Here is a 25667-nt window from a genome sequence, read left to right on the forward strand (position 1 = left end):
GGACCACTGGGTTGGCAGTGTTAGGTTGGACCTCTGTGTTTGGTTGTTAGGACCACTGGGTTGGCAGTGTTGGGCAGATTTGTTTAGGGCTGAAGGCGTCCACTGGTGAAGGACATGATGAGTGTCTCCTCACACGCTGGCCTGCTCCTCTGCTTTTGAACCTCTCAGCCAGGACAGACTGTAGGACACGGAGTTAGATTGAGCTCTCTGTGTGTGTGTGTGTGTGTGTGTGTGTGTGTGTGTGTGTGTGTTCGTTCAAGTGAAGGAGAAACACAACAAAGCCTTTTGTTGCCAGGGGACTCGGGACTATTGCAGTCATAAGACATGATCACATAGCTTCACCCTGTCTGCTCACTGGGTGTGTGTGTGTGTGTGTCTCTCTCTCTAGATGCAGCATGTCTCAAATCTGAATTCCCATAAGAAAACCTGCAGGTCTCATCCTTTTCACATGAGACAGACACACAGACACATACACGCACAAAGGAAGAGACGGAGGGAGACAAAAACACACAAAGAGAGGAGACAGTCACACACACACACACACACACACACACACACCCACACACTGATGCACAAAAGTGTCTTTAGATTTGAAGAGTTTTCCCGCTAGACGTAAACATGAGTGCATTCACAATGGAGTCCATACAGCAGAGGGTTCCACGCTACCTGTCGCCTTGGGCAACGTCCTGGAGAGCAGACGGTGGACCCTCTCAGTGGATCAGTGGCACTGCGGGCTTGAAGTGCAGCACTGTCAGTTTTGCCCCGGCCTGTTACGACTTTCCGTCCGTTACGGAGGGTAACAGGAAGCCTGTCTGTAACCAGCTGTAAGATGAAACGCAGCGTGTCCGGTTTAAGGTGTGAGATTCTGAGTGAGGTTTGGGGATTCTGCTGTTCCACCAGCAGAGGAAACGCAGACATTATGGATGACCTCAGCACTACGGTGTGGAGCAGACTCTTTGGCCATTAACAGACACACACACACACACACACACACACACACACACTCACACCTCACACATTCATGTGTAGAGGAGAGATCTGTGTAATTGAACCCAAAGCACTTGTTAGGCCCCCCAGTAGGCCATTAATGCTTAATGTCTACAGTATGCTTACTGTAAGTAAAAAGTAAACACATGCACACACACACACACACACACACACACACACACACACACACACACACACACACACACACACACACACACACACACACACACACACTCTCTCTCTCTCTCTCTCTCTCTCTCTCTCTCTCTCTCTCTCTCTCTCTCACTCTCGCTCACTAAATTATATTGCAGTATTACTTACAATGCAATTAGCATGCTTTTTACCTTCTCTCTCTCTCTCATTTGTGTGTGTGTGTGTGTGTGTGTGTGTGTGTGTGTGTGTGTAGCACCTGGTCCTGTTCCCAGCTCCTCTCTGAAAGCAACTTCATTTGAGGATCAAATTTTTCTACACTGGAAGGAACCTCTCGAGCCCAACGGGATCATTACACAGTATGAGGTAATACACTGTGGGTGTGTATGAGTGTGTGGGTGTGTATGTGTGTGTGTGCACACGTGTGGGTGTGTGTGTACCCATGTGAGCAAGATGTTTTAGTGTCGTTATAAATCTCAGATTCTCCATGGAGGAGTAAAGTTTAAGAGCTCTAATGGCCTCAGTCAGCAGACATGGTGCTCCAGACGACTGTGGGTGTGTGTGTGTGGGTCTGGGGTGGGTGTGTGTGTGTGGATGTGCTTGACCACAATGTTGGGAACTGATATATGTGGGTCTTTTTGTCCAGCTGAGTAAGTCTTGTTATTAGCAGTAGATGCAACCCCACATATGGGACAGCCACATAAGTGGGTGAAGACGCTCTGATTTTAGGTCTTCATGCAGGAGGGGATAAAGAAGGCAGGTATGTAGGGGCAGTGGAGGCGGAGCTGCAGGGATGGTGGAGGCGGAGCTGCAGGGCCAGTGGAGGCGGGGCTGTAGGGAAGCTGTATGAATATCTACATAACTGCATACTATATAATTAAAATACATTACCAAATGGCAGATGGCAGAGAACTGCAATACTGCATGACATTATCACACAGTGAGACTTTGTCTTGTCAAGGGACGTCTGTCCGGGCCACGTGTTTACTGTATTCCAGCTCCCGGTCCAGCCAGTTCTCTTAATGGGCTACGGCACGGGGCCGGCAGCTGGGAGAGAGCAAAGATATGAACTAGACTACTGTCCCCGAGGACCGGGTTGGGAATGTCTGCTGTGGGAAATATGGAGAACGTGGACTGCTCTTGCAGACATTGTCATAATGTTTGTAGGCTATGGTTTGTGTGTTATGGGTGTGTTTCATGTGTTTTCCTGTGTGTATATTTCCAGATCAGCTACAATAGCGTGCGATCGTTTGACCCCTCCGTGTCTTTGCTACGGCCGCCAGTGATGGTAACGTTGATGTGGAACGCATCGCGTCACGTGTTCACTCAGCTGCACCCTGGAACCACGTACCAGTTCCTGATCCGAGCTAGAACCAGCAAGGGTTTTGGCCCGCCCACCATGGTCAACATCACCACCAATATATCGGGTACGCTGACCCTGTGTGCATGTGTGTAAAGGAGAGAGAATGAGTGAATGGATGGATGTCTTAACATTTTTTTTGCTTCTGTTTATTCCTGTGTTTGCTGAAATACAAAAACAAACACACAAATGGATGTAAAGAGAGCCTAATGAAAAACAGCAAAAATGCTTTTAATGTATGACTAATATGGGGAGGGAGGTGTGTGTATGGGGTGGGGGGTAAGTGTGTGTGTGTGTGTGTGTGTGTGTGTGTGTGTGTGTGTGTGTGTGTGTGTGTGTGTGTGTGTGTGTGTGTGAGTGCATGTATATGGTTTCGTGCTAATGTTATTCTCTCTTCATACTTGCGTACACACAGACAGTATTCATTCACTATGAGGAAATGGAGGTGATTTGTAGCTAAAAGCTTTTTGACTTTTGTCACTAATAGAAGAAGAAAATGGCAGCCTCTCCCTCTCTCACTTTGTTAAAGCACCTGTTCTTAGAGATGTACTGTATCCTAATCACAGACAACATGGTTTCCTCCATTTTCCCAAACCTCTCTGCACACAGTAGCAGGAGGTGTTTCACTGGCCCTCGTGTGAGTGTGAGAACATGAACTAATGTGAGCAGCACAGCTCAGTCAGTCTGTATGTGCGTGCGTGTGCGTGTGCGTGTGTGTGTGTGTGTGTGTGTGTGCTAAACTGTATTCTCCTCCTGCAGCCCCCACACTGGAGGAGTATGATGGGTCTGAAGCCTTCCTCAACGAGACGACCACCACCATCACGGTCCTGCTCAAACCTGCACAGGCTAAAGGGGCACCCATCAGGTAGAGCAAAGAGGGGAGAGTGTGAGGTCGAGAGTGTGAGGTCGAGAGAGAGAGACTGAGAGACTTTCTTTCAGACCTGGTTCTTTCTCCAATCTTTTTAGCCATGGTTTGGCCCTGGTTTTACATAAGCAGATGAGTGGGGGTGTTAGTGGTGTGTCTTTATGCTAAAAGCAAATGACAAAGTGTGCAGATACGTGTGTTTACACTTTGAAATGGTTGTCTGTATATTTTTAAATGGTTAGTATTAGTGGTTTTAATGGTTATTGTGTTTTGCATTTTTTCAGAAAAAGATCAGATACATTGACTAATCTTTGAATCACTTGAACAATACAACAAAGTCCGTGTGTATGTCTGGATTATAGTGGATATATCCTGACAGATTAAGAGATTACAGTGCCTCTGTTCTGATGCATGTTTCTAGAGTGAGCAGGATTGTTGGATCGGGTGTAGTTTGCCTAAAGAATGATTACAAAATTACAAAATACAAAAAAACGAAATAAAGTTGATGATGTTGGCACATTCTTTGTCACCGTGTTGGCAGGAGAAGCAGCCAACTTTGTAATTCTCTAGAAAGTTTGTGTGTGTGTGTGTGTGTGTGTGTGTGTGTGTGTGTGTGTGTGTGTGTGTGTGTGTGTGTGTGTGTGTGTGTGTGTGTGTGTGTGCGCGCGTGTGTGTGTGTGTGGAGGGGTTTGCTCCATAGCTGACCATCTGCTGTGGTCATTTGTAACAGTTTGTCAGTGACAGGCGATACAGAAGGAGGAAGACTGAGAGAAATGGAGGTGAGAGAGAGGGGTAGACCTGAGGGGATTGAAAGAGGGAGGAAGGAGAGTGAGGTAGACAGAGAGAGGGAGAGGGGGAGAGTCCATTGCCTGTAGAAACTCAATGGTGTCTGCTGCCAGTACTGAAACAGAAAACACACATGTGTTTTAATACAACAAGCAGTTTTCTTAGTCCATCTGGCACAGCATTATGGGATGTGGGAGGTATTTTCATCTAAAAGATTTGTTCACTGACAAGGTCTCAGAAACAACATGAAGAACGTACACGCAGCCAGGCGTGTGTCTGCCGAAACATGTCTGCCTCATCTCCTGAGCTTCAGCTCAGAAACCGCGGTGGTCTACCATCAGACGTTTTCCTGAGCCATGTGTTCTTTCACGACTTTCCCTCTGGGATCAATAAAGTGATTGATCGATGTTAATCGCTTCCACAGCTTACCTTCACTTGGAAGTGAATACGAGTTTGGATTTAAACTGGGAGGAGCCCCAAGGTTTGGCCGCTGCGGCTGGGTCAGGCCTCCAGATCAGGCCGATGGCCCACGTGTCAGTTTCACACTCCGTGGTTCCTTTCAGATCCAGAGTGGCAGAGGACAAAGCATTTCTATTGTTGACTCTTCCACTGGTCACACTGGAGTGTTATCAGGCTAGCACCGTGGCTATTGATGTCATGCTAGTGATATATATATATATATATATATATATATATATATATATATATATATATATATAAATGTATAATGTACATAGACACACATCCTGAAATGTATTTTTGAAATGCTGGCATCTTGGGACTTGAGAAAAAGCAGAATTAAAATGATGAAGAGAGAATGGGGAATGAATAATTAAAAATATCCTGCCTCAGAGTGCTAAGCCATCTTAGGGCCAGCCCAAGAGCTGTTAACGTGTGATATCTGATTGGCTCACAGCTCTGGGGTTGTGTGAATCACATCTCTCTGTGGTGTGTGATTAACACACACACACACAACACAACACACTTCCCTGTGCTATGTGATTAACACACACACCTGTCATGTTAGCGGGGATCCCTGAGGGCAGGAAACACAGTTGTAGAATTCTAAAATATGAATGACAAAAAGTACTTGTTCATCCTACTTTTTGCATATCATGCCAAATAAGCAAAAAAATTAATCAATATGGACAGAGTAGTAAAGGTTGAATATTGCTTTTTTAAATTTGGCTGAATCAAGGAATACAGGGAAAGTGGAATTTTGTCTCTGTTCCTTACGGTGTCAAAATGCTGCCCTATAGCGCCACCATCAGGCAAATGGAGATTCCTTTACATGGGTCACTTCAGATCTGCGGCACTTTGTCAAATTTGATATGTCTGAGTATTATAGTGTATGCTGCATGTTGTACCTTAGCAAGAAGAAAAATAAGAAATTGCAGTAGGGTCTCTCAGTGAGTGGGTGGGTCTCTTGTCGGCGTGAACTCTTACCAGCATTCTTCACACATGATTTGTTGTTTGTGATATTCCTGTCTAGTTAGTTCTGAAGAGATTCTCTATTTTTGATTTGCACTCCTCAAAGTAGCTGCAGTGCAAGTTTAACTGGTGTGTTATTTCTGATTATTTTTTTGTCATTTCCTGTTGAATTTGCTGTTTCGTTTGGGTTGTTTGATTGATTGTTTTGGTCTGTATGTCACTCCCAGTGCCTATCAGATTGTGGTTGAGGAGCTGAACCCCCACCGGACACGGCGGGAGGCGGGAAGCGTGGACTGTTACCAGGTGCCCGTCTCCTATCAGACAGCAGCGGGCGGAGGGTCACCGTATTACTTTGCGGCAGAACTCCCGCCAGGGAACCTTCCGGAACCATCTCCGTTTACAGTGGGAGACAACAAAACGTACCACGGCTACTGGAACGCCCCCCTTGCTCCTCGCAAAAACTACAACATCTACTTCCAGGCTGTGAGCAGCGTGGAGAAGGTTAGCAGACACTCACATGTGCGAACATGTGCAAGCAAGACAGAAACGCGTGTGTGACCTACGTGCACATATATGCACACATCTCTCCCCCTCACTCATTTATACACGCAGACGCTTGGGAACATCCAAACAAGCACACGTTTGCGTCACGTAACCTAAACCTAACCTATCCGTGAGCTGCGGTAGGCGTGGGTCATGTTAGCGGTGGGTGCTGGTGTGTTGGGCTGTGTGTGATAGAGTGATTTTGGTGTCTGAGGTCCTGACTGGATGTTGTATTATCTTCCCCCAGGAAACAAAAACGCAGTGTCTGAGATTGGCAACTAAAGGTGAGAGACCGCCTTACTGAGCTACACACACACACACACACACACACACACACACACACACACACACACACACACACACTTACTTTCAGGATTTTCAATCCTCACTTAAAAATGCCAGGATTTCTACATACCAGGGGCATTATAGGTTCTTTACATCAGATGAAAAAAAAATTGAGATCAGAATAAAGTTACCTGTTAATAGATGATAAGAGAAGGCCATTTTCTCATAGTTCAAATCAAGTTAGATAAAGATTTACACCTCTGCTATTTCTAGTGCATACTGGGATATTTCAGGCTTGTCTACAGTTAGTGTCATCCTACAGGTAGTATGTGTCATCATTGCTAGGAAGAATTTTAGGAAGCAGTATAGCTGGCATGTGATTCATTCACAGATGAAACACTTTACATGTGTAGTAATGGGTCTGTGGATTTTAACCCACGGCCAGGAATCTGTCCATCATCTGGTGTTGTCATATATACACTCATCTCTGTGCCCAAGTATTTTGGCTCTAAACGAAAAAGTAAAATAAAATTATAGTTAGTTATATTTAATCTGAATCCTAATTCTCTTAGTCTCGCATTTCTGCTCGCTTCTGGATAGTCATGTTGTTTGGATGGTCATTTAGCCATTACAGTTTCAGGTTTGGGAAATACGGTGGGTGCTTTTGGGGACCCGGGTCGCGTTATTCCTACACCTTTACTTTTTTGTTTTGTTTTTATAGCACTTCACCTGTTTTGAAAGCTACGTGGCTGGATTAGCAAAAGCGCCGCGAGCTAATATTTAGGCAGATAGACGAGTTTCAACGCGCAGTCTCTTTCTGGGCGGCAGTGGTTCTTAATGTGAACGGAACGATCTCTTTTAAATATCTGAAGCTCGCGACGGCGCCCGATCTGCTGCGACGCGCGCGCTGACGTGCTGAGTGTCGCGTGGTTTGATTCTACGAGTTCACGTCGTTGGGGACGTCACCGTGAAACCTGTGCGACCTGTCACGCCAAGTCCGCGGAGGAAAGACGACATTCATGTTACAATTCGTGTACCGTAATACACTTAAATTCAGAAGCGTTTTTATTAATAGTTAAACAAATATGCCCGAAGTGATTTCGTCGTTAATTCATATTTTAATTGAAACTGAAAGTTGAAACGAGTTAACTGTCTAGGTGAAGTGCGTTTATCAAATTCTGTGTCAGATTTTGTCGGGTTTTTTTTTACGCTAAGTGCATGCTTTATTTACTGTGCAGGTCTTGTATTAGTGTGAACTTGTGATTTCCTGACTTTTGCGGTGTTGGGGGAACTAAACAACAAATGTCAAACCAGGCAAATCATGTTTAATATAATACTGAAATATATTTGAGTAATTTTTTTTTTTTACAATTCATTTGAATTTTTTTGCAGGTTATGTGTAATAGAACTGGTGACGAGAGATTTCTCATGTATCATAGGAATCAGGAGCATTATAATTAAGATCCATCTATACCTCGCTCTGGTTTTTCAGCTGACAAATCCTGACAGGAAAATGCCCCCTGGTGGTTATGCAATAGATTGCATTTTGTGCCCTTCATTGTCAAACACAGCCAGCTCTCGAGTCCTCAGCCGGGCTAGTTCAGTACAGCAGTGATAACTCCCAGCCCCAGACGCCCCCAGCCACACCTGACAGATCGAGTATGAAAGCTGTGTTATTACAGATTTGATGTTGTCATTAATTATTTTCCATCTCAGTTTTTCTCATGGGTGCTAGCGGAATAAAGGTGCAGCAGGAAGCTCCTACTGCTTGCAGGCTGAATTTGATACAGTCCGTGTCATGTTCCCTTAGTGAGAGGAAAACAGATTTTCATTTTAAGCAGGGAGTTTTATCTCTCAAATGGATGTAATCCAATTTCATTTGAATTTCATCCAGTATTTTTTATTTATTTTTTTGCCACTCACATTCATGAGAGGTGGCAGTAGCAGAAGTATCCTGACATAGGGAAGGGGCGGGGTCTGTGTCGACCAATACGCTGTGGCGTCCAGACCCGAGCTGCAGCTCGGACCCGCCCCCTTTTAACCCAGGTGTCAGAATCGTTTGGGAGAGGCGCTGCCACCTTGGCTTTTGCCTGGAGCTCAGTAATCGAGGTATGGGCTCGCCATCACTGCTCTGTGTGTGTGTGTGTGCGTGTTTGCATCAGAATTCGTTGTCCCCGTGTCAGTGCCTAATACTCTATTGCTGTTTCCAGTATCTGGAAGACAGATGAGGGCAAAATAAGGGTGGGACACCAGTCGTTTGAGCCGCGCGGCTCCCCATAAACCCCCCCCCCCCCCCCCCCCTCCCCCTAGCCGGACACACACCTACATGCTCAGAGTTGATCACCTGTAATCTGGCTGCCAGGAGTCCGGCCGTAGCTCCGTGTTTCCAGGGAGGCGGGACACAGCAGCTTCAGAGTGGCGCAGGCGTCCGCAAATCCACTGGGTTTCATCCAGGTGAAAAACTCCAGCAGGAACAGGGATATTCCATCAGTCTGCTGAAGGAGTCTCAGGACTGTGGCAACTCGTGTAGGCCGTGTTGTTTTACTTAGTGGACTGGTGGCGCTGTGGTGCTCCCCAGTGTATCAACCTAAAACTTGTGCTTTTGATAATTTTTCTGGTCAGCAGCTTGTTGCAATCAAACTGAATTTTAATGAGTTAAAAAGTGTGTTACATTTCAACAACTTCTGTTGCATTAGGTTTGGTTAAGGTTTTCAGCAAAGTTACCGTAAACAGAAAAGATTTTGGTGACGTTTCTGACATTTTACTGACAATTTGTTTCCTGCAAAGTATTGCTACAATTTTTGTTTAAAAATCATTTGAATGGAATCGTAGTGTGATTGAGAGCATTCTGGAGAACTCCCATTCTAAGGTGACTGTTGACTTGAGAACATGAATAGAACTGATACAAACCAGAGGTGTCTGAGAACATTCTAGAGACGCCCAAACAATCACAAACATTGTCTGTGGAACATTCAGAAAAAGACCTGACGAGCTAAATGAGCCAGTGTGAGTGAAGGAGAAGTTTCTAGCAACTTCTTAGCAATCACATTCAAGAATGTCACAGAACATCAATCAATCACAAACATTCTAATGTTAGAGCATTGGAACATTCAGTAGAAGGTCTGATGAGCAAAACGAGCCAGTATGAATGACATCTAGAGACTTCATATTCAGGAACATCAATGGGTTTGTCATGCAGTGGGATGAATCAGACACTGTTGGGACACATTGTAACCTACATACCCCCCCCCCCACACGCACACACACACACAGTGTCCTTACCATCGTTTTCTGTGTATTTATTAGCAAGTCTTTCCAGTGAAATATTGCTCTTTTGTCCCATAAGGATTTGTGTTTGAGCAAGTCATGCCACGCTCAGGAAGCAACAGGGATCTGTTCTCCCACTTTGCTGCTATGTTCTGGAGCCCAGGGTGATTAGAGAGGCATAGGACAACTCCCTTACAGCTTAAACCTCTGGCTGGGTAACGTTGCTACCAGGCGAATGTGTAATTCAGAACACTCTGAAATTACACCAAGACTCTATGTGCAATGTGTTGTATTAGAGATTCCAGAAGCAGTTTTATAGCTTTGTTTTCTCGCAGACATGACGTGTTCTCTGGACTGACTGGATACTGACTGTGATGTTTTAGAGGCTTGAAGTGAGAGTGTGTTGCAGTTGATATTTGCTTCAAAACCAAAGGGATGAAAACAAGAAACAAAGCCAGAGTCTCTGTTCAGAGTGCTCTCAGATTTCTCATAAGCGTGTTAGGATGCTTTGCGGTTTTCTATCAAGACTTAGTGTTGTTTATTTAATGTTGTGTGATGAGCATTCTGATGGCCTGCGTTGCAGTTATTGTAGTTTTAATGGTGTGCGTTCTGACAGTTATCATAGTTTTAACGGGCAGAATTCTGACAGCCAGCACTGCAGTTATTGCTGCAGTAGTAGCTAAAACAGCACAGCCCACAGAGTAATACAACACAGCACATACAGTGTGACCACACAGGCGTGGCGATTTAATTGGTTGCTGTTGCGTTGTATTAGATGCAGTCTTCAAGTGTCTACAGGTTGTGATTGACTACTTCTAGAGTAGCGTCATCTCTATCAGACTGGGTTTATTTTAGTGTACGGGATCAGTGTTGGAGTCTCCAGAGGCAATGACTCAGACTTCAACATCACCGATGGTGTTTCCACTCTGATTGGAGTGCATTTCTGACATTTCTGATGTGTGTAGGTCTGAATAATTAAACCATAGCAGTTACATATCAGTGTGATTTTTATGTTTTCACACACCCACGAGACAGACATCATTAAATGTAATTTTGAAGCAGTTCTGTAATCTGTTGAGAGTGAGACAGATGTGGTTTTCAGTGAAACTGACTGCAGCTAATGTGGTGAAATTACGGTGATTGCTGTCAGTGAAATTAAATTGAGTTGAGGGGGGGGAGTGAAACGTCACAGGAAGCGAGACCCCTGCTCCGTTTCACCAGAGTGATTGAAAATGTCAGGATAAATAGTTAATTGGGCCAGCAAATGAAATTTTAAATGCTTCTATAAGCAAATACGTTAATAAAAGTTCTCATGATGAAAGTGTCGAGAACTGTTTGGTAGAGCAGTACAGACTTGCTCTGAAGTTGTTTGGTGAAGTTGTGCTTTTTGCTCTTGAAGTCCTGCCTTAACTGCCTTCTGCTGGGTGTAGAACTGTTCCGCGGCTTGATGAAGAACCTTCTCATCTGTGCCGTTCACACAGCCCAGGGCCCAGGAGCTTTGCAGAGCTGCTGGCCCTCTCTCACCTCTGACCCTGCCTCACCTCTGACCCTGCTGCTGTTCAGGTGCTACTGAGGAGCCAGAAGTGATTCCTGATCCAGCCAAGCAGACAGACCGTGTAGTGAAGATCGCTGGTATCAGTGCTGGAGTCCTGGTCTTCATCCTTCTGCTGTTAGTGGCCATTTTACTGGTGAAGAAGAGGTTAGTGCCAGTCTGTCTCACACACACACACACACACACACACACACACACACACACACACACACACACACACACACACACAAATACGGCTGTTCGATGTAACTCAACGCTTATACATTCTCATCTTATTCCCTTTTCCCAACCACCGTATCAATCTGTGCTGCACCACCACATAATGACCACTGAGTGGCAGCACTGACTAGGGCCTGTGTGTTGTGATGGAGAGAGTGAAAGATAATAGCCATTTAATTCCATGAAAAAGTCAAAGATATAACAGTTCTTTATCAAAGAATCAAATCATTTAAAATGTACATCATATACAGACTCTAAAGTAGAACTAAACATACATCATATGCTGGGGTTAAGAAAGAGTCCTGCTCATGTTTGGCGTTTGTGGTCTGAGATTCGCACTTCAGGAAGCTTTTTCCACATCTTTGTTTTTGAACAGTAAAGGGGGGGGGGGGGGGGGGGGTTAAGAATCAGGACATGGATGTAAGTGTGGAGGTGTCTTGTGGCATGGAGTGTTTGTATCGATTTCTCTTCCATGTCCACATTAACTTCCTTAATCAAGGAAGTCGGGCTGATGGTCATTGGCTAACCCAGACGGAAAAAATCACACTAGGGTTTTCTTTATCTTCTCTGTCTCTGCCACACTCAAACTCCCCTTTACATGCGTAATGGCACCCTCAGGTGGCTAACACTATACTTCCCTGTAGCTGGCCTTATAATAAAGATGTGCATGGTTACTCCTCAGGGAAGGAGCAGAGGTTAAAATGACAAACATCTCACATCACACCTTACCAGCCTCCCACTACATCACTGTGATTTATTGTTTCGTATGAATGTTGTGCTGTTGAGTTGTAGCCTTCAGATGCCAGAGAGCTCCGCTTCATTGCTCCGTTAGAGATGATTGCATGTAGCAGAATCCACTTGGAATTATGAAACCAGCCTTGTGTGAGCCTATGTTTGGAGAAGCCCAACGTATGTTGTGTGTGGATGAATGCTGCGAGAGGCAATACTGAGGTGTGTTCTGAGGTGTGTTCTGGATGAAAGGGTTGAAACATGTTGCTCTTTATTATCCAGACAACATTAATCAATTTTTAAAGTTGCAGAAAGTTACAAGGTCAAGTTTGTTTCATTCTCCTCTCATCCACACACACACACACACACACACACACACACACACACACACACACACACACACACATCCTCCATACATATGGCTTGCTCATTTGCAAAAGCACACTCAGCCAAGTGTCTATATCCAGTACTGATTTTAAACAAAATGAACATCTAGAATGCTACATCGGAGGAGGCTGTCTGTCTGTTACCACTCCGCCGGCAGGCCCGCGAGGCCCGTGTGCTGAGCACGCTCTGCCAGACTGGAGGCTGGGAATGGCACCAGCCGGCTCGGTTCCAGGCTGGCTGTGCTGAAATATTCGACTGGTTCTGAGGAACCCACTGTTATCGCTTGACTGGATCATGCATGACTACACACACACACACACACACACACACACACACACACACACACACACACACATATACAAACACACACATATACACAAGCTCAAAGACACACGCACACACACACACACACACACACACACATATACAAACACACACATATACACAAGCTCAAAGACACACGCACACACACACATACATGCACACTCATACGTACACAAACTCAGACACACACACACACACACACACACACACACACACACAAGCCTGCTGCTCATGCCCGTCTGGTTCATTTGGCTCTGTCCATCCCACAGTCTCTGATCATGCTGCGCTGGACTTAAATTTACACCCACTTACTGCAGGTCCAATATTGGCCCTGAGATGCCATAAAGACCTTGTGGAGAAATCCATTCAATTAAATGAAAATATCCTAAACTCGGTTCCCTTGACCTGGGCTGTCATGGCTTAATATACTTCAATATTTACTTGAACCTTTATTTTGAAGGTTGGAGACATGGTTATTTACTGCATAAAAGTCCTGAAAGCAAAAAGGTCGAGAGTTCTCAGCATTTGAATGGGAAGCAGGAGGACTGAATGGGACTGTAGTGAGAGGTGCCTTATGGGTAAATACCCTGCCCACCCTGCCTATCATCATTTTCCTCCCATAATCCACCAGACACCATTCTTTCTGCAACCCTGAGATGCATTCATGACTGTGTAGAGCAGTACTTCAAGTGGGTTTATAGATATTAGAAATATTAATTTCTCCGCAGCCTTCATTTTTTGCCATCTGTGTTCACAATATTTTTTTTCCCCCTTCTAAATTGAATGCATATATATACCCCTTGTGAATATAAATCATCTGTACAAGGCAGATACACAGACTGTGATTATTTGTTGACATGTTTGTAAGGAGTGTAAATGGCGGTTTGTTGCTCTCTTCTTTGGTCCATCGGATTGGCATTTCTCGATCTGATGAACCGGGTTCTGGGTGATACTGCATCTTTAAAATGGTGGTCAACGACACTGCTGCTTACTGACTTGATTTGCAGCCTTTGTTTGTTTATTTATTATTACATTTTCAGCTGTTGTGACTTGTTTTCTTTACCCAGCCCTCTACAAAAAGAAAAAAATAAACTTTAGTTGTTTTCCTGTATTAGAATGAACAGAAGATTGATTTGTCAGAGACACCAAGAAATAACTGATTAATCTGTTTAGTCTAAGTGGTCATAGTGTCTAGAAATCAAACCTGCTATGCATGCTATGGTGTTTTCTTTTTTTTTTCTTATTATTATTATTTCTTTGTATTAATCTAAAGCTGCAAGCTCATTTTCCAGGTTCTTAGACTGCATGTAAATTGTGAGGTTTTTAGACATGGCCATGTTTTGATGGACCTTTACAAGGACAGAGCTTGGTTTGCTACCTGTGCTGGACAGTGTGTCTCCGCCTGTGCATTGACCACTCTCTCTTCATTCTGTTTGTGCTGTTTCTCATTCGCTTGCCAGGAGGACCTACTATTCTTACTCATATTACCTGTAAGTAAAAAAAAGAAGAGTGGATAAAGACAACCAGATCCAGTAAAGGGGTTGTTGGTCTTTGTCTCTGGCTAGTCCTGTTAGTGTTTTAAAGATGCAGTATCCTTTTTTCAAGAGAAAACACGTCTGGCTGAGGCCCACAACATTCGAACCCTAACTCCTCCCACACATCCGCCTGCTCTCCACAGTCTGAGCGCTGTGTTATCTGAAAAAAGAATGCTGCATTTGTGTTTCACTTTTTTGTTCTTGTTTTGGTTTGCTTTTGTGTGTGTGTGTGTGTGTGTGTGTGTGTGTGTGTGTGTGTGTGTGTGTGCATGTGTCTGTCATCTTTGCCATTTATCTTTGATGCCTCTACCCTCTGGTTCACTCACACTGGTCTGTGGAGTTCATAGTGGTGGATGGGGTGGTGGTGAGTTTCTATATGATTGGTCACTTGTCTCTTCCATACGAGATGGGGAGACATAACGCACCAGTTTTTCCTTCTGCAATTTGAAGGAATTCAGCCCCCCCACACACATGTGGTGATGTTGACAGTATCCATGGATAGCCAGTCTGTGAGAAGAGCAGTCAGACAGATCAGGCCTGCAGACACACACCACTTCAGTCACCCTGACCCTTGTGGTTTTACCCATGAGTCACCTTACCACCATGTCATGCCTCTTGCTTTGTTCAAGCAATGCTCTTTGTGTTACATCAACTATGAACTCCTAAACTCCTCCCATCACCCATTCTGCACCACACCTAAACCCCTCCCACTTCCCCATACTGCACCACCCCTAAGCTCCTCCCACCACCCATAATGCACCACTCCTAAACTCTTCCCATCTCCCATATTGTGACCTTTATGGCTTTTAAATGAACACGGCCTACTCACTGATATTTCTCCAAACTTCTGTATGTTTTTTGGAATATTGGGAGTTGTTCCTAGAGTGAAACAGCAGATGACTTTTTTGTATGTTTCATCTCTGTCATCTGTTATTCTGGCCTTATACTGAGAATCAGCACTTTTTTCCCTCATATTACCAAGCAACCATGCGATATCAGAAAATTATTAATATCATAAAAATTAAGATCATGAACATTACTTGCTTTGATAGTCTGAAAGCATGTATGTTAGATATTTTGTAAAAAATCTTTTTTATGGTTGTTGAGTTATATAGTGAGTGAATGTTGAGAAGAAAGTTTTTTAAAAGTAGGGTTTTAAAATTGTAATAACAATATTAATTTGCTGTGAACTAACACTCAATGTTCAGCATTGATCCATGTGCAATAATGCAACAGTTTAAGAAGGTGGGGCCAGTTTGTTGTTTCTGTGTGATGGAGTCTAGGTCTGGAGATATCATGGTAAGGTGACTGTGTGTGCTTTGAAAGCAACTTTTCTCTCCCTGATTGGTGAAACTCTGAGCATGCTCAGATGGCTCCATAGCCTGCATCCAACATTACTGAACCTGAGAGTGTGTCTCAACCTGGGTGGGGGTGTGTACACATTTACTGAGGGTTTCTTGAAGGTTATCCTTTGGTGTGAAGCAAGGCTGTCCCCTTGGGCCATCCTTTTTTTCCCCTCTCCTCCTTCTGACTGTAGTGCTCTGGTGTATTTAAGGGGTCTGTTTGATGTTTTGGAAAATGAACAATGCCAAGTATGTTTAAAAATGTAATAAATCTAAGGCGGAGCGAGAGGTTGTGATGCTTTTCTATCTGGTTGGTTCATTAGGAAGCTGGCTAAGAAGCGCAAGGATGCGATTGGGAATACGAGGCAGGAGATGACGCACATGGTGAACGCAATGGACCGCAGCTACGCTGAGCAGAGCACGCTGCACACCGAAGAGCCCGTCTCCGTCACCTTCATGGACTCGCACAACTTTAGCAGCCGATGTAAGTAAAACGGAGCCCCGCAAATAATCGGCCTTCAACTTCGGAGAGTGTAATGCGTCCACAGAGTAATGGAGCGAAAAGTGAGGTGTGAATCAGCTGTTTGTATAACACCTTTAATGTGTTTTAGTTGGAGCTTGAAACACCTTTAATGTGTTTTAGTTGGAGCTTGAAACACCTTTGTGAGTTTTAGCAAATGTGTCCATCCCACATGGATGGATCCTTTTTTAAACACGTTGCTTTGAAATAGTTCAGAACTATCTGGAGGTTCTGGTGCTGTGCGAAAGAATTCCAATTATTATTCAGTCTAATTATGGGTCTGATTAATCAGACTGAGCATGCTCCCACCTGTACACGCTCAGTCTGATGATGTGGATCTGTTCCAGAATCCTGACACTCTGAATGAGTGTGACGCGCTACAGTGTTTGAAGTGAGACGCTACAGTGTTTGAAGTGACACGCTACAGTGTTTGAAGTGAGACGCTACAGTGTTTGAAGTGAGACGCTACAGTGTTTGAAGTGAGACGCTACAGTGTTTGAAGTGAGACGCTACAGTGATTGTACTGATGTCAAACAGTTGCCTTCTCAGTCATTGCAGTATTACTCATCCACTGATTCAACATGTAAACGCACCTACTCTGTGCACCCACTCAGAGGACCCCGTTCAGCTGCCAGTAAAAGGGAACAGCAGAGCGATTTTAGCACTTTCTCTCAGGCTCTGCGAAGAGGGAAGCAGTGGATGCCAATTTGGTTTAGTTAGTAGTTAAAAAGATGAAGCTGAAACGTTTAACGTGATTTCTCATTGCTTTGCTGCTTGCATTTCCAGCCATCACTTAGGCCACTAGTGCTGTAGTCCTGGGTTGTTGCCTCATTTCCATTGTTACAGTGCTGGGGGTGTGGCCTCAATCCAGACGCTCCAGTGCTGGGGGTGTGGCCTCAGTCCAGACACTCCAGAGCAGGGGGTGTGGTCTCAATCCAGGTGCTCCAGTGCTGGGGGTGTGGCCTCAGTCCAGGCGCTCCAGTGCTGGGGGTGTGGCCTAAGTCCAGACACTCCAGAGCGGGGGCTGTGGCCTCAGTCCAGGCGCTCCAGTGCTGGGGGTGTGGCTTCAGTCCAGGCGCTCCGGTGCTGGGGGTGTGGCTGGGGGTGTGGCCTCAGTCTAGGTGCTCAGGTGCTGGGGGTGTGGCCTCTTTCTCGGTGCTCTAGGTGCAGAACAAAAGTCCAGCAGTACTGAGGGCTCTACAGCACCGTGGCCCTCAGACCCTCTGGCTCTATGGTTTTATGAGGAATCACGTGGTTGTGTGTGGACTTTACTTGCTCAAATCCACACACATCTGTGTGCACATCTGTTTCCTGATTGTTCTTTTTTTTTTTTTTGTCATCTCATTTTTTACTTTTTTACTGATCTGCATTTCTATATATGATTCTTTCACAGCAGGTCTAATTAAGATTTTTGGTCATTTAAGATTAACTTTTTTTGTTGTTTTTTTTCTTGCCACAGTGCCAAACGATCCTCTTGTGCCCACTGCTGTGTTAGGTGAGACTCGTGTGTGCCATAGTGCCCACTGTCCAGACTCTTGTATCAGGGGTGTTCAAACACAACTCCATCACCTGGGTACACCACTATACCATGCACCCGTTCCAACTGCATACCACCCTCTTGCCTAGGCCAGTAGGGTAAATCCATGTGATGGCATGTGATTGGAGTGAAATGTGGTGGATTAATGGAGCTTCGACTTGAACACCCCTGCTACAAATCATGAACTACAGTTCCCATCATGCCTTTTGTGTTAACCTTGTTTACCATTACTCCCTGTGTTCACAGAAAGTCTTTTCACAAGGCTCTTCCAAGGTGCTCTGGAAATGAAGGATTTATTGCTGTGATTGAAATCATGAGTAATTATTTTACCTATTGTTCTTGTGCTCAGAAATAGAGACGTTTCACACTTCATACTGAATTCTAGTGATGTCACTAGAGATCTACCACTGGATCACTTCAGATCACTCAGAAGACTGGCGCATGTGTAATAGAGTTCCTGACACACGGGTCTCTGACACTGAGCGAGAGATCAAGGAAAATTCCAGCCATTGGGTTGGGGGGGGGGGGGGAACCACCAAAAGATACCTTTGTCTTTACTGACAGAGGTGCTTTCTGTGAATACATGGTCCTTGGTGTGAGTGTGTGCAAGTGTGTTTCCTTTTGAATGCCATACACATCAGAGTAATAGCTTGGTGGCTATGTGAAGGAAAGGGGAAAGGTTTTGACCAGTGACTGTGGTAGAGAGTGCTGTGAGCTGAGGGTGTTGACCGGTGACAAACAGGTTCAGCAGTTCAGTACAAATATGCTGCATACTAACTGTAGGAATACCAGATGAGCTGCTTCAATGTGAAAACAGAACTTTAAAGCAAATGTCAGACACAAGCACATCTCATCATTCAGTGAGTAGAGCGTTGGCTTCTTTGAGGTTCACTTGTATGAACACTGCAAAACAAAACTGACGGTTAAGAAGTACACAGAGCTGTAGTCAGGTCACCTTGCTTAGGAACATCAGATAAGAACATGCCATTTTTCATTCTGAGAGCACGTCAGCAACACACACACACACACACACACACACACACACACACACACACACACACACACACACACACACACCAACAAAAGAACCACCCACCGACACCCACACAGTTGATTGACATCAGATAATAACATGACATTCAACATGGCAGAGCATGTCAGCAAGACACACAATCACACACACACACACACACACCCCAGCCAAATATCCACCTACAGACACACAACATGGTCTTGCAGTAACATGGTTTAACTGCAAGAGACGCTCATGACTCCCATTTTCATTCCGCATTCCCTCACAGGCTGTGTAGTCCACAACTGAATGCGTCTCAGCAGGAGAATACCTCCCCGTGACCTGGAACTCACTCAGTATATTGATACAGATAGATACACTATATTGCCAAAAGTATTCGCTCACCTTTCTTGACTCGCATATGAGCTTAACTGACATCCCATTCCTAGTACATAGGGTTCAATATGAAGTTGGTCCACCCTTTGCAGCTAGAACAGCTTCAACTCTGTCACATACTGATGTTGGACTAGAAGCCCTGGCTCTTATTCTCCACTCTAATTCATCCCAAAGGTGTTCTATCGGGTTCAGGTCAGGACTCTGTGCAGGCCAGTCAAGTTCATCCACGCCGTACTCTGCCATTCATGTCTTTATGGAACTTGCTTTGTTCCCTGGTGCACAGTCATGTTGGAAGAGGAAGGGGCCAGCTCCAAACTGTCCAAAATGTCTTGGTATGCTGAATCATTCAGAGTTCCTTTCACTGGAACTAAGGGGCCAAGCCAGGCTCCTGAAAAACAACCCCACACCATAATCCCCCCTCCATCAAACTTTACACTTTACACCGTTCTCCTGGCAACCGCCAAACCCAGACTCGTCCATCAGATTTCCAGATGGAGAAGTGCAAGTCACTCCAGAGAACACGCCTCCACTACACTAGAGTCCAGTGACTGTGTACTTTACACCACTGCATCCAACGCTTTGCATTGCACTTGGTGATGTGTGTCTTGGATGCAGCGGCTCAACCATGGAAACCCATTTCATGAAGCTCTCTGTGCACTGTTCTTGAGCTAATCTAAAAGCCACATGAAGTTAGGATGTCTGTAGTGATTGACTCTGCAGAAAGTTGGCGACCTCATCACACTATGCACTTCAGCATCCGTTGACCCCGCTTCATCAGTTTACGTGGCCTACCACTTCATGTCATTACCAAACACTTCCATTTCCTTATAATACAGTGACAGTTGACTGTGGAATATTTTGGAGTAATTTCACGGCTGGATTTGTTGTACAAGTAGCATTCTATCATGGTTCCATGCTGGAATTCACTGAGCTCCTGAGAGTGACCCATTCTTTCACAAATGTTTGTAAAAACAGTCTGCATGCCTAGGTGCTTAATTATATACCCCTGTGGCCATGGAAGTGATTGGCACACAGATTCCGATAATTTGGATGGGTGAGTGAATATTTTTGGCAATATAGTGTATATCCTCAGACTGACTTACCAAAACAGACCAGGGAATAGAAGAACAGAGGAAGAGGGGATGGGGAAGAGAGGCGAGAAACGTGGAGGGGGACTGAGGGATAAAACGAGTTATACTAGGGGTCAGCTGTTCCCCAAGGTAAAGCAAGATTGTTTTCCTGGGCATTTATTGTGCAATTTCCTAAAGTAGTGTTCAGTAGTGATCAGGAGTCTTTGTTCACTCTGGTGTGATTCTCACCATTTCACCTCACTCCCCAAGCATGCTTTGTCCTGTGGAGTGCTTTGTGGAGCTTGGCTGTGGCGTGCTCTGTGGAGCATGTCTGTGTTGAGTGCTCTGTTGGTATGACCCTGCTCTAAAGGACCTCTCTCTCTCCCCCCGCTGTCGTGGTAGTGCCCATCACGGGTGAGTATGTCTGCACAGCCCTGCTGCCTGTGCTGTGGTGACGGCCAGGCTGGAAACTGGCTGAGGACACATGCTTTTTCTCTGTTTCTGTGCCATTGTTTGTATCTGTGATTTTTTTTTGTTTGTTTTGATTTCTCACATTTCTGCATGTATGTGTGATTGTATGAGAGTGTCCATGTGTCTTTATAGCAAATGTGAGTTGGTGCATTTTTGTTTTTGTTTTGTATTGTTCTGTGGTTGTCTTTGCTGACCATCTCCTTCTCCATTTTCCCCCCACCTCTCTCTCCCTCGTCTCTCCCCCGTCTCTTTCTCCTCATCTCTCCCTCCCCTGTCTCTCTCTCCCCCGTCTTTCTCCCCGTCTCTCTCTCCCTGTCTCTCTCTCTCTCTTCCCCGTCTCTCTCACCCTTCCTGCTGTAGATGAGAACCAGGCAGCAGCGGTGGCTGTTGAGAACAGTCGTCTCCTGGATGTTCCGCGCTACCACTGTGAGGGGACGGAGTCTCCGTACCAGACTGGGCAGCTCCACCCAGCCATCCGCGTGGCTGACCTCCTTCAGCACATCAACCTGATGAAGACCTCAGACAGCTATGGCTTCAAGGAGGAGTATGAGGTCGGCTTACACACACAAACGTGCAAGCACGCTCCCGCCCACCCACACACATCAGACTCATACATATGCAATAACTCGCACTAAATTAAGAGTAACAGTTCAGAAATATTCAAATATTCATCGTGCTAATCTAAGACCTTTGCACCGTCACCTCAGTGATTGTAAGATGATGTCACTTCCTGTCGAGCCAGACGGTTTATCATTTAAGCAGTTTTGCGACCGCAGCCCCCTAGCAGCAAGCGTTTTCCTGTTAGCGAGCGGTTAGTTGGCGGTGCAGAAGCGTTGCCTCTCTGAAGTGCTGCGTTAACCTGCCTTACATTTGGACCTGTGCTTTTACATCATACTGAACCCAGCGGCGAACTACAAACATCAAGCAGGCTTTCTTATGTGGCCTTCACAGCCATCTCTGCCCCTGTTACCGTGGAATCGGTTGCTACCAACAGGCTATATTGCAGTGCAGTTATAACACTAAAACCTTCAGTTTAATGGATTCATTTAATTTCAAAAATCTGTTTTCTTCTGGTTGTCTTTTTTCCTGTTTTCCAGAAGAGTGCGCAGCACTTTGTTCATGTTCCCCGGTGGTTAGAAACGCTGTTGTCTCTCCTCCTTTAGTTGTGGTTCATCTTTGCAGGTGTTTTTAGCAGGATGAGGTGGAGCTGCCTTTTTGAGGCTTTTTTTCACTGAATAAGCCACAAGCAAATTGCAGATCAGCACGTTGCCCCACCAGCTCCTCCACACGTTGGTGTGAGAACATACGGGCTCCACCACACTCTACAGCCACATGCAGCCAGGCACTTTACCACACATCAGATATCTGCTAAATGTCTCCGTTATCTTTGAAATCACAAAACATGAAGCCCCCCCCCCCCGGTATGTTACTGTTACGGTACTGCATAGTTTGCAGTTTGAACGCGAGCGCCGGTTTTGTTGCTGAAGTGCGTGACTCTCCTTCAGAGCTTCTTTGAGGGTCAGTCGGCCTCCTGGGACGTGGCGAAGAAAGAACAGAACCGCACCAAGAATCGCTATGGCAACATCATCGCATGTGAGTGACCATTTGATGTTATCCTGCCTGTCGGGGGTGTGTGCTCGGTGCCTGGCCTGTGTTTCTGAAACAAGATCTTCTGGGCTGAAAACATTAGCTCCGTCGCCAGGACCACCAAAGGCGCAATGAACCAACCTCAGAAAACGAGTCACAAGCATCACTGATGCATGATCTGTCAACATTGATGGCATGCAAGACAGTGTGAGTCTCAGAAGGCATGTTATCCTGATCCTGACTGGCTTCTGTCCAGTAGTAACACAGCTGTAAAGCCCTAAAGTGAAGCTGTTCTACAGGCTGAGTAGTAGTAAAGTCAGTCAGCCCTGTGTAAAGCCCTATAGGCTGAGAAGCAATAAAACCAGTCTGCCCTGTATAAAGCCCTACCAACTAAATAGAAGTGAAGCCAGTCAGCCCTGTGTAAAGCCCTACAGGCTGAGAAGCAGAAGCTACTGTAAAGCCCTATAGGTTGAGTAGCAATAAAACCGGTCAGCCCTGTATAAAGCTCTAGCGACTAAGTAGAAGTGAAGCTACTCAGCCCTGTGTAAAGCCCTACAGGCTAAGTAACAGAATCCAGTCAGCCCTGTGTAAAGCCCTACAGGCTAAGAAACAGGATACAGTCATCCCTATGTAAAACCCTACAGGCTGAGTAATAGAAGCAGTCAGCCCTATGGAAAGCGCTACAGACAGTAACAGAATCCAGTCAACCCTTTGTGTAAAGCCCTACAGCAGGAGTGGCCAACTTGCGGCTCCTCGCCTGGTTTCATGCGGCTCCCCAGCCGGTCCGCACTCTCACCTGCACTAACGGTGTGTGTCGTGGCCCGGTTACCTCATCAGCTCTGAGGGCGACACACTGCTACATCTTCGTGGTGCGCGGTTTGTTAACAAGACTAGCGAGCCGCTAATACTTTTAAAACCGGCATAGTGGAAAACACGCATTTGACTGTCTTCACACGCTCACACGAGTTACTAAGTAGCCAACTACTGGCGACCCCCCCCCCCCCAAAAAAACAATTTTCATGTTCAAGACTCCAGTCATCCCTGTGTAAAGCCCTACAGGCTGAGTAACAGAAGCTAGTTAGCCCTATGTAAAGCGCTACAGACAGTAAAAGACTCCAGTCATCCCTGTGTAAACAGGGATGTGGGTAACAGCGGGTGGCGTGTGATGCAGTAGTGGATGCCATGTTTGAATGAGGCCGTGCCGTGCTGCACACGTGCGGTCTCAGTGTGCTAACCCTGTGCCGCGTTGCAGACGATCATTCTAGAGTGATCCTGCAGCCAATGGAAGATGACCCCGCCTCTGACTACATCAATGCCAACTACATAGATGTAAGTGGTGATGCTCCCCCCCCCTCCATTGGCGAAGGTGTCAGAAACAGCTCTCCCTCGCTCGTATGTCAGGTCTTCTACGCATGCCTTTGTCTCCAATATACACTATTTACAGTTTCCCTTTCTCTGCCTTGGTGGAGGTGTGGGTGCATTCACTGACATCTGTTGTGCTCTCTCTCACTCTTATGCTCTTGATTTTGGGGCCTAGATTTGGCTGTACAGGGATGTAAGTACTTTTTTTTTCCTGTAGGGCGCTAACACACTTGAGTCGCACACACGCGCACACGCACGCACACGTGCGCGCGCACACAAGCGTGCGCAGAAACAAATACAGCCGTGACCCCCTCTGTTTCGTCTAACGCTTATAAATCATCTGCATGATGGTTTGCATGACCTGCTACCCCACTAGCGTGCTCACACACACACACACACACACACACACACACACACGTTTATTTTGTTTTTCCTTTCTCATGCTGCGTGTCTTTCTGCTTTCCTCATGACACCATGCTCGTACTCCATCTCTTCATCCCTGCCACATGGTTTTAGTTGTTTTGTTTGTTTTATGTAACTCATTTCTTTATTTATTTGGAGAGGACCGAGTTGTGGTTAACAGAGTAATCCTGGCATTTCTTGTCTTTCTACTGTGGAGTGCGTGAGGGTAGCGTATTTACAAGTGTGTCTAGTCTTCAGTTTTCTTGTAAGGCTCTGTTCACATTAATTACTGAACACAAATGCTATTTTACTGAGGGTCTGTTACAGTAGTAAATGAGGGTAATTGCTGACTGATTAGCAGAGCTGCTGTTTAGCGAGCGTAACTGTGTTTATTTCTGTGATCTTTCTTCAGTTCTGCTGTCCTTAGAAGCACAACTGCTGTGTAGTGTCTGACTACTGTCTGGGTGTTGAGACTGCTCACTCAGAGCAGACGGTCAGACCTGCTCTTATTCCTCTGCTCTGCATTTTGCTCTGTCCTCAGGGTTACCAGCGACCTAGTCACTACATCGCAACCCAAGGTGAGTTCAGTGTGTGTGAGTGAGTGTGAGTGAGTGAGTGAGACACAGACAGACAGACAGAAGGTCAGTCAGTCAAGTTAGGTCTCCGGTACTGTCTGTGAACATCCTGTCCTTTACACTTGGTCCAAACCCAATAGAGGTGCTGATAACTGCAACACTTGTAGCCAGTAAGCTGGCACTACCACGATTTGTTTTTGTGAACTGGTAAATCTTCTAATGTCCCATCAAAATAACTTTTAAAGGGCTGACGGTGATTAATTTAGTTCAGTGTGTGGTGAAGTATGTCACGTTGAACGTCTGTAAATGTTGACGGCAGGTCCCGTTCATGAGACGGTGTATGACTTCTGGAGGATGATCTGGCAGGAACAGTCAGCCTGTATCGTCATGGTAACCAACCTGGTGGAGGTGGGACGGGTATGTTATTATACTGCTTGCAGTGCAGTGTTGGAGGCCATGATGTCGTTTTTGTTGTTTTGTTTTTTTGTGGTCTGGTGTTGTGTTGTGAGGGCCTCCTGCCTGTTACAACCCTTTGAAGAGAAATGGGACCAATTGAAAATGCGGGACACGAGTTCTAGAACAGAGAATTGGAGCATTCTAGACATCTCATGGATTCAATCCTTGAACTTTATTGCCTAAATATTTGAATGCAGCATGTAAAGTAAAAAGAACTAACCTTAGCACAATTCAAAAACCCTAGCAAAAATCTAAACTTCTCAAAGGGTTAAAGCATGTATGTGAATGCATGTTTGTGATGAATGCTTCCTCTGTCAGCTGCATAGGGTTATTTTTGTTTGTGTTTGTTTATTATTCTCCCTATCATTCAGCTATAGAGAGAATGTTTATATCTTAAGTATAGAGTAGGTTTTTTTCTTTTAACTGTAGAGAGGGACAATAGAGTATGTTCATTTCTTTTAACTGTAGTTAAAAGATGGAAGTGTGTGTTTAGTTTTTGATTTTACATTTTTTACT

General features: G+C 45.3%; 1 protein-coding gene across 9 annotated transcripts in view; it reads left to right on the plus strand.

Moving 5' to 3' along the window:
* Positions 1 to 25667, plus strand: part of ptprk (protein tyrosine phosphatase receptor type K) — a 137480-nt gene that overhangs the window by 103175 nt on the left and 8638 nt on the right. For 2 of the 9 annotated variants that reach the window (XM_077016599.1, XM_077016601.1), the window contains 14 exons: positions 1394 to 1503; positions 2363 to 2564; positions 3257 to 3362; positions 5807 to 6080; positions 6370 to 6406; positions 11238 to 11373; positions 14346 to 14375; positions 16087 to 16247; positions 21130 to 21320; positions 22275 to 22362; positions 23609 to 23748; positions 23894 to 23911; positions 24662 to 24698; positions 25015 to 25112. In XM_077016599.1, coding sequence (XP_076872714.1) covers positions 1394 to 1503; positions 2363 to 2564; positions 3257 to 3362; positions 5807 to 6080; positions 6370 to 6406; positions 11238 to 11373; positions 14346 to 14375; positions 16087 to 16247; positions 21130 to 21320; positions 22275 to 22362; positions 23609 to 23748; positions 23894 to 23911; positions 24662 to 24698; positions 25015 to 25112 — 1628 coding nt within the window. Of the gene's footprint in view, positions 1 to 1393; positions 1504 to 2362; positions 2565 to 3256; positions 3363 to 5806; positions 6081 to 6369; positions 6407 to 11237; positions 11374 to 14345; positions 14376 to 16086; positions 16248 to 17742; positions 17779 to 20700; positions 21086 to 21129; positions 21321 to 22274; positions 22363 to 23608; positions 23749 to 23893; positions 23912 to 24661; positions 24699 to 25014; positions 25113 to 25667 lie in introns of those variants that run through there. The other 7 variants (XM_077016607.1, XM_077016600.1, XM_077016603.1 and 4 more) reach the window with 7 other exon arrangements.

The sequence above is a fragment of the Brachyhypopomus gauderio genome, chromosome 9 (genome assembly GCF_052324685.1).
Source record: "Brachyhypopomus gauderio isolate BG-103 chromosome 9, BGAUD_0.2, whole genome shotgun sequence".
Taxonomy (NCBI): Eukaryota; Metazoa; Chordata; class Actinopteri; order Gymnotiformes; family Hypopomidae; genus Brachyhypopomus; species Brachyhypopomus gauderio.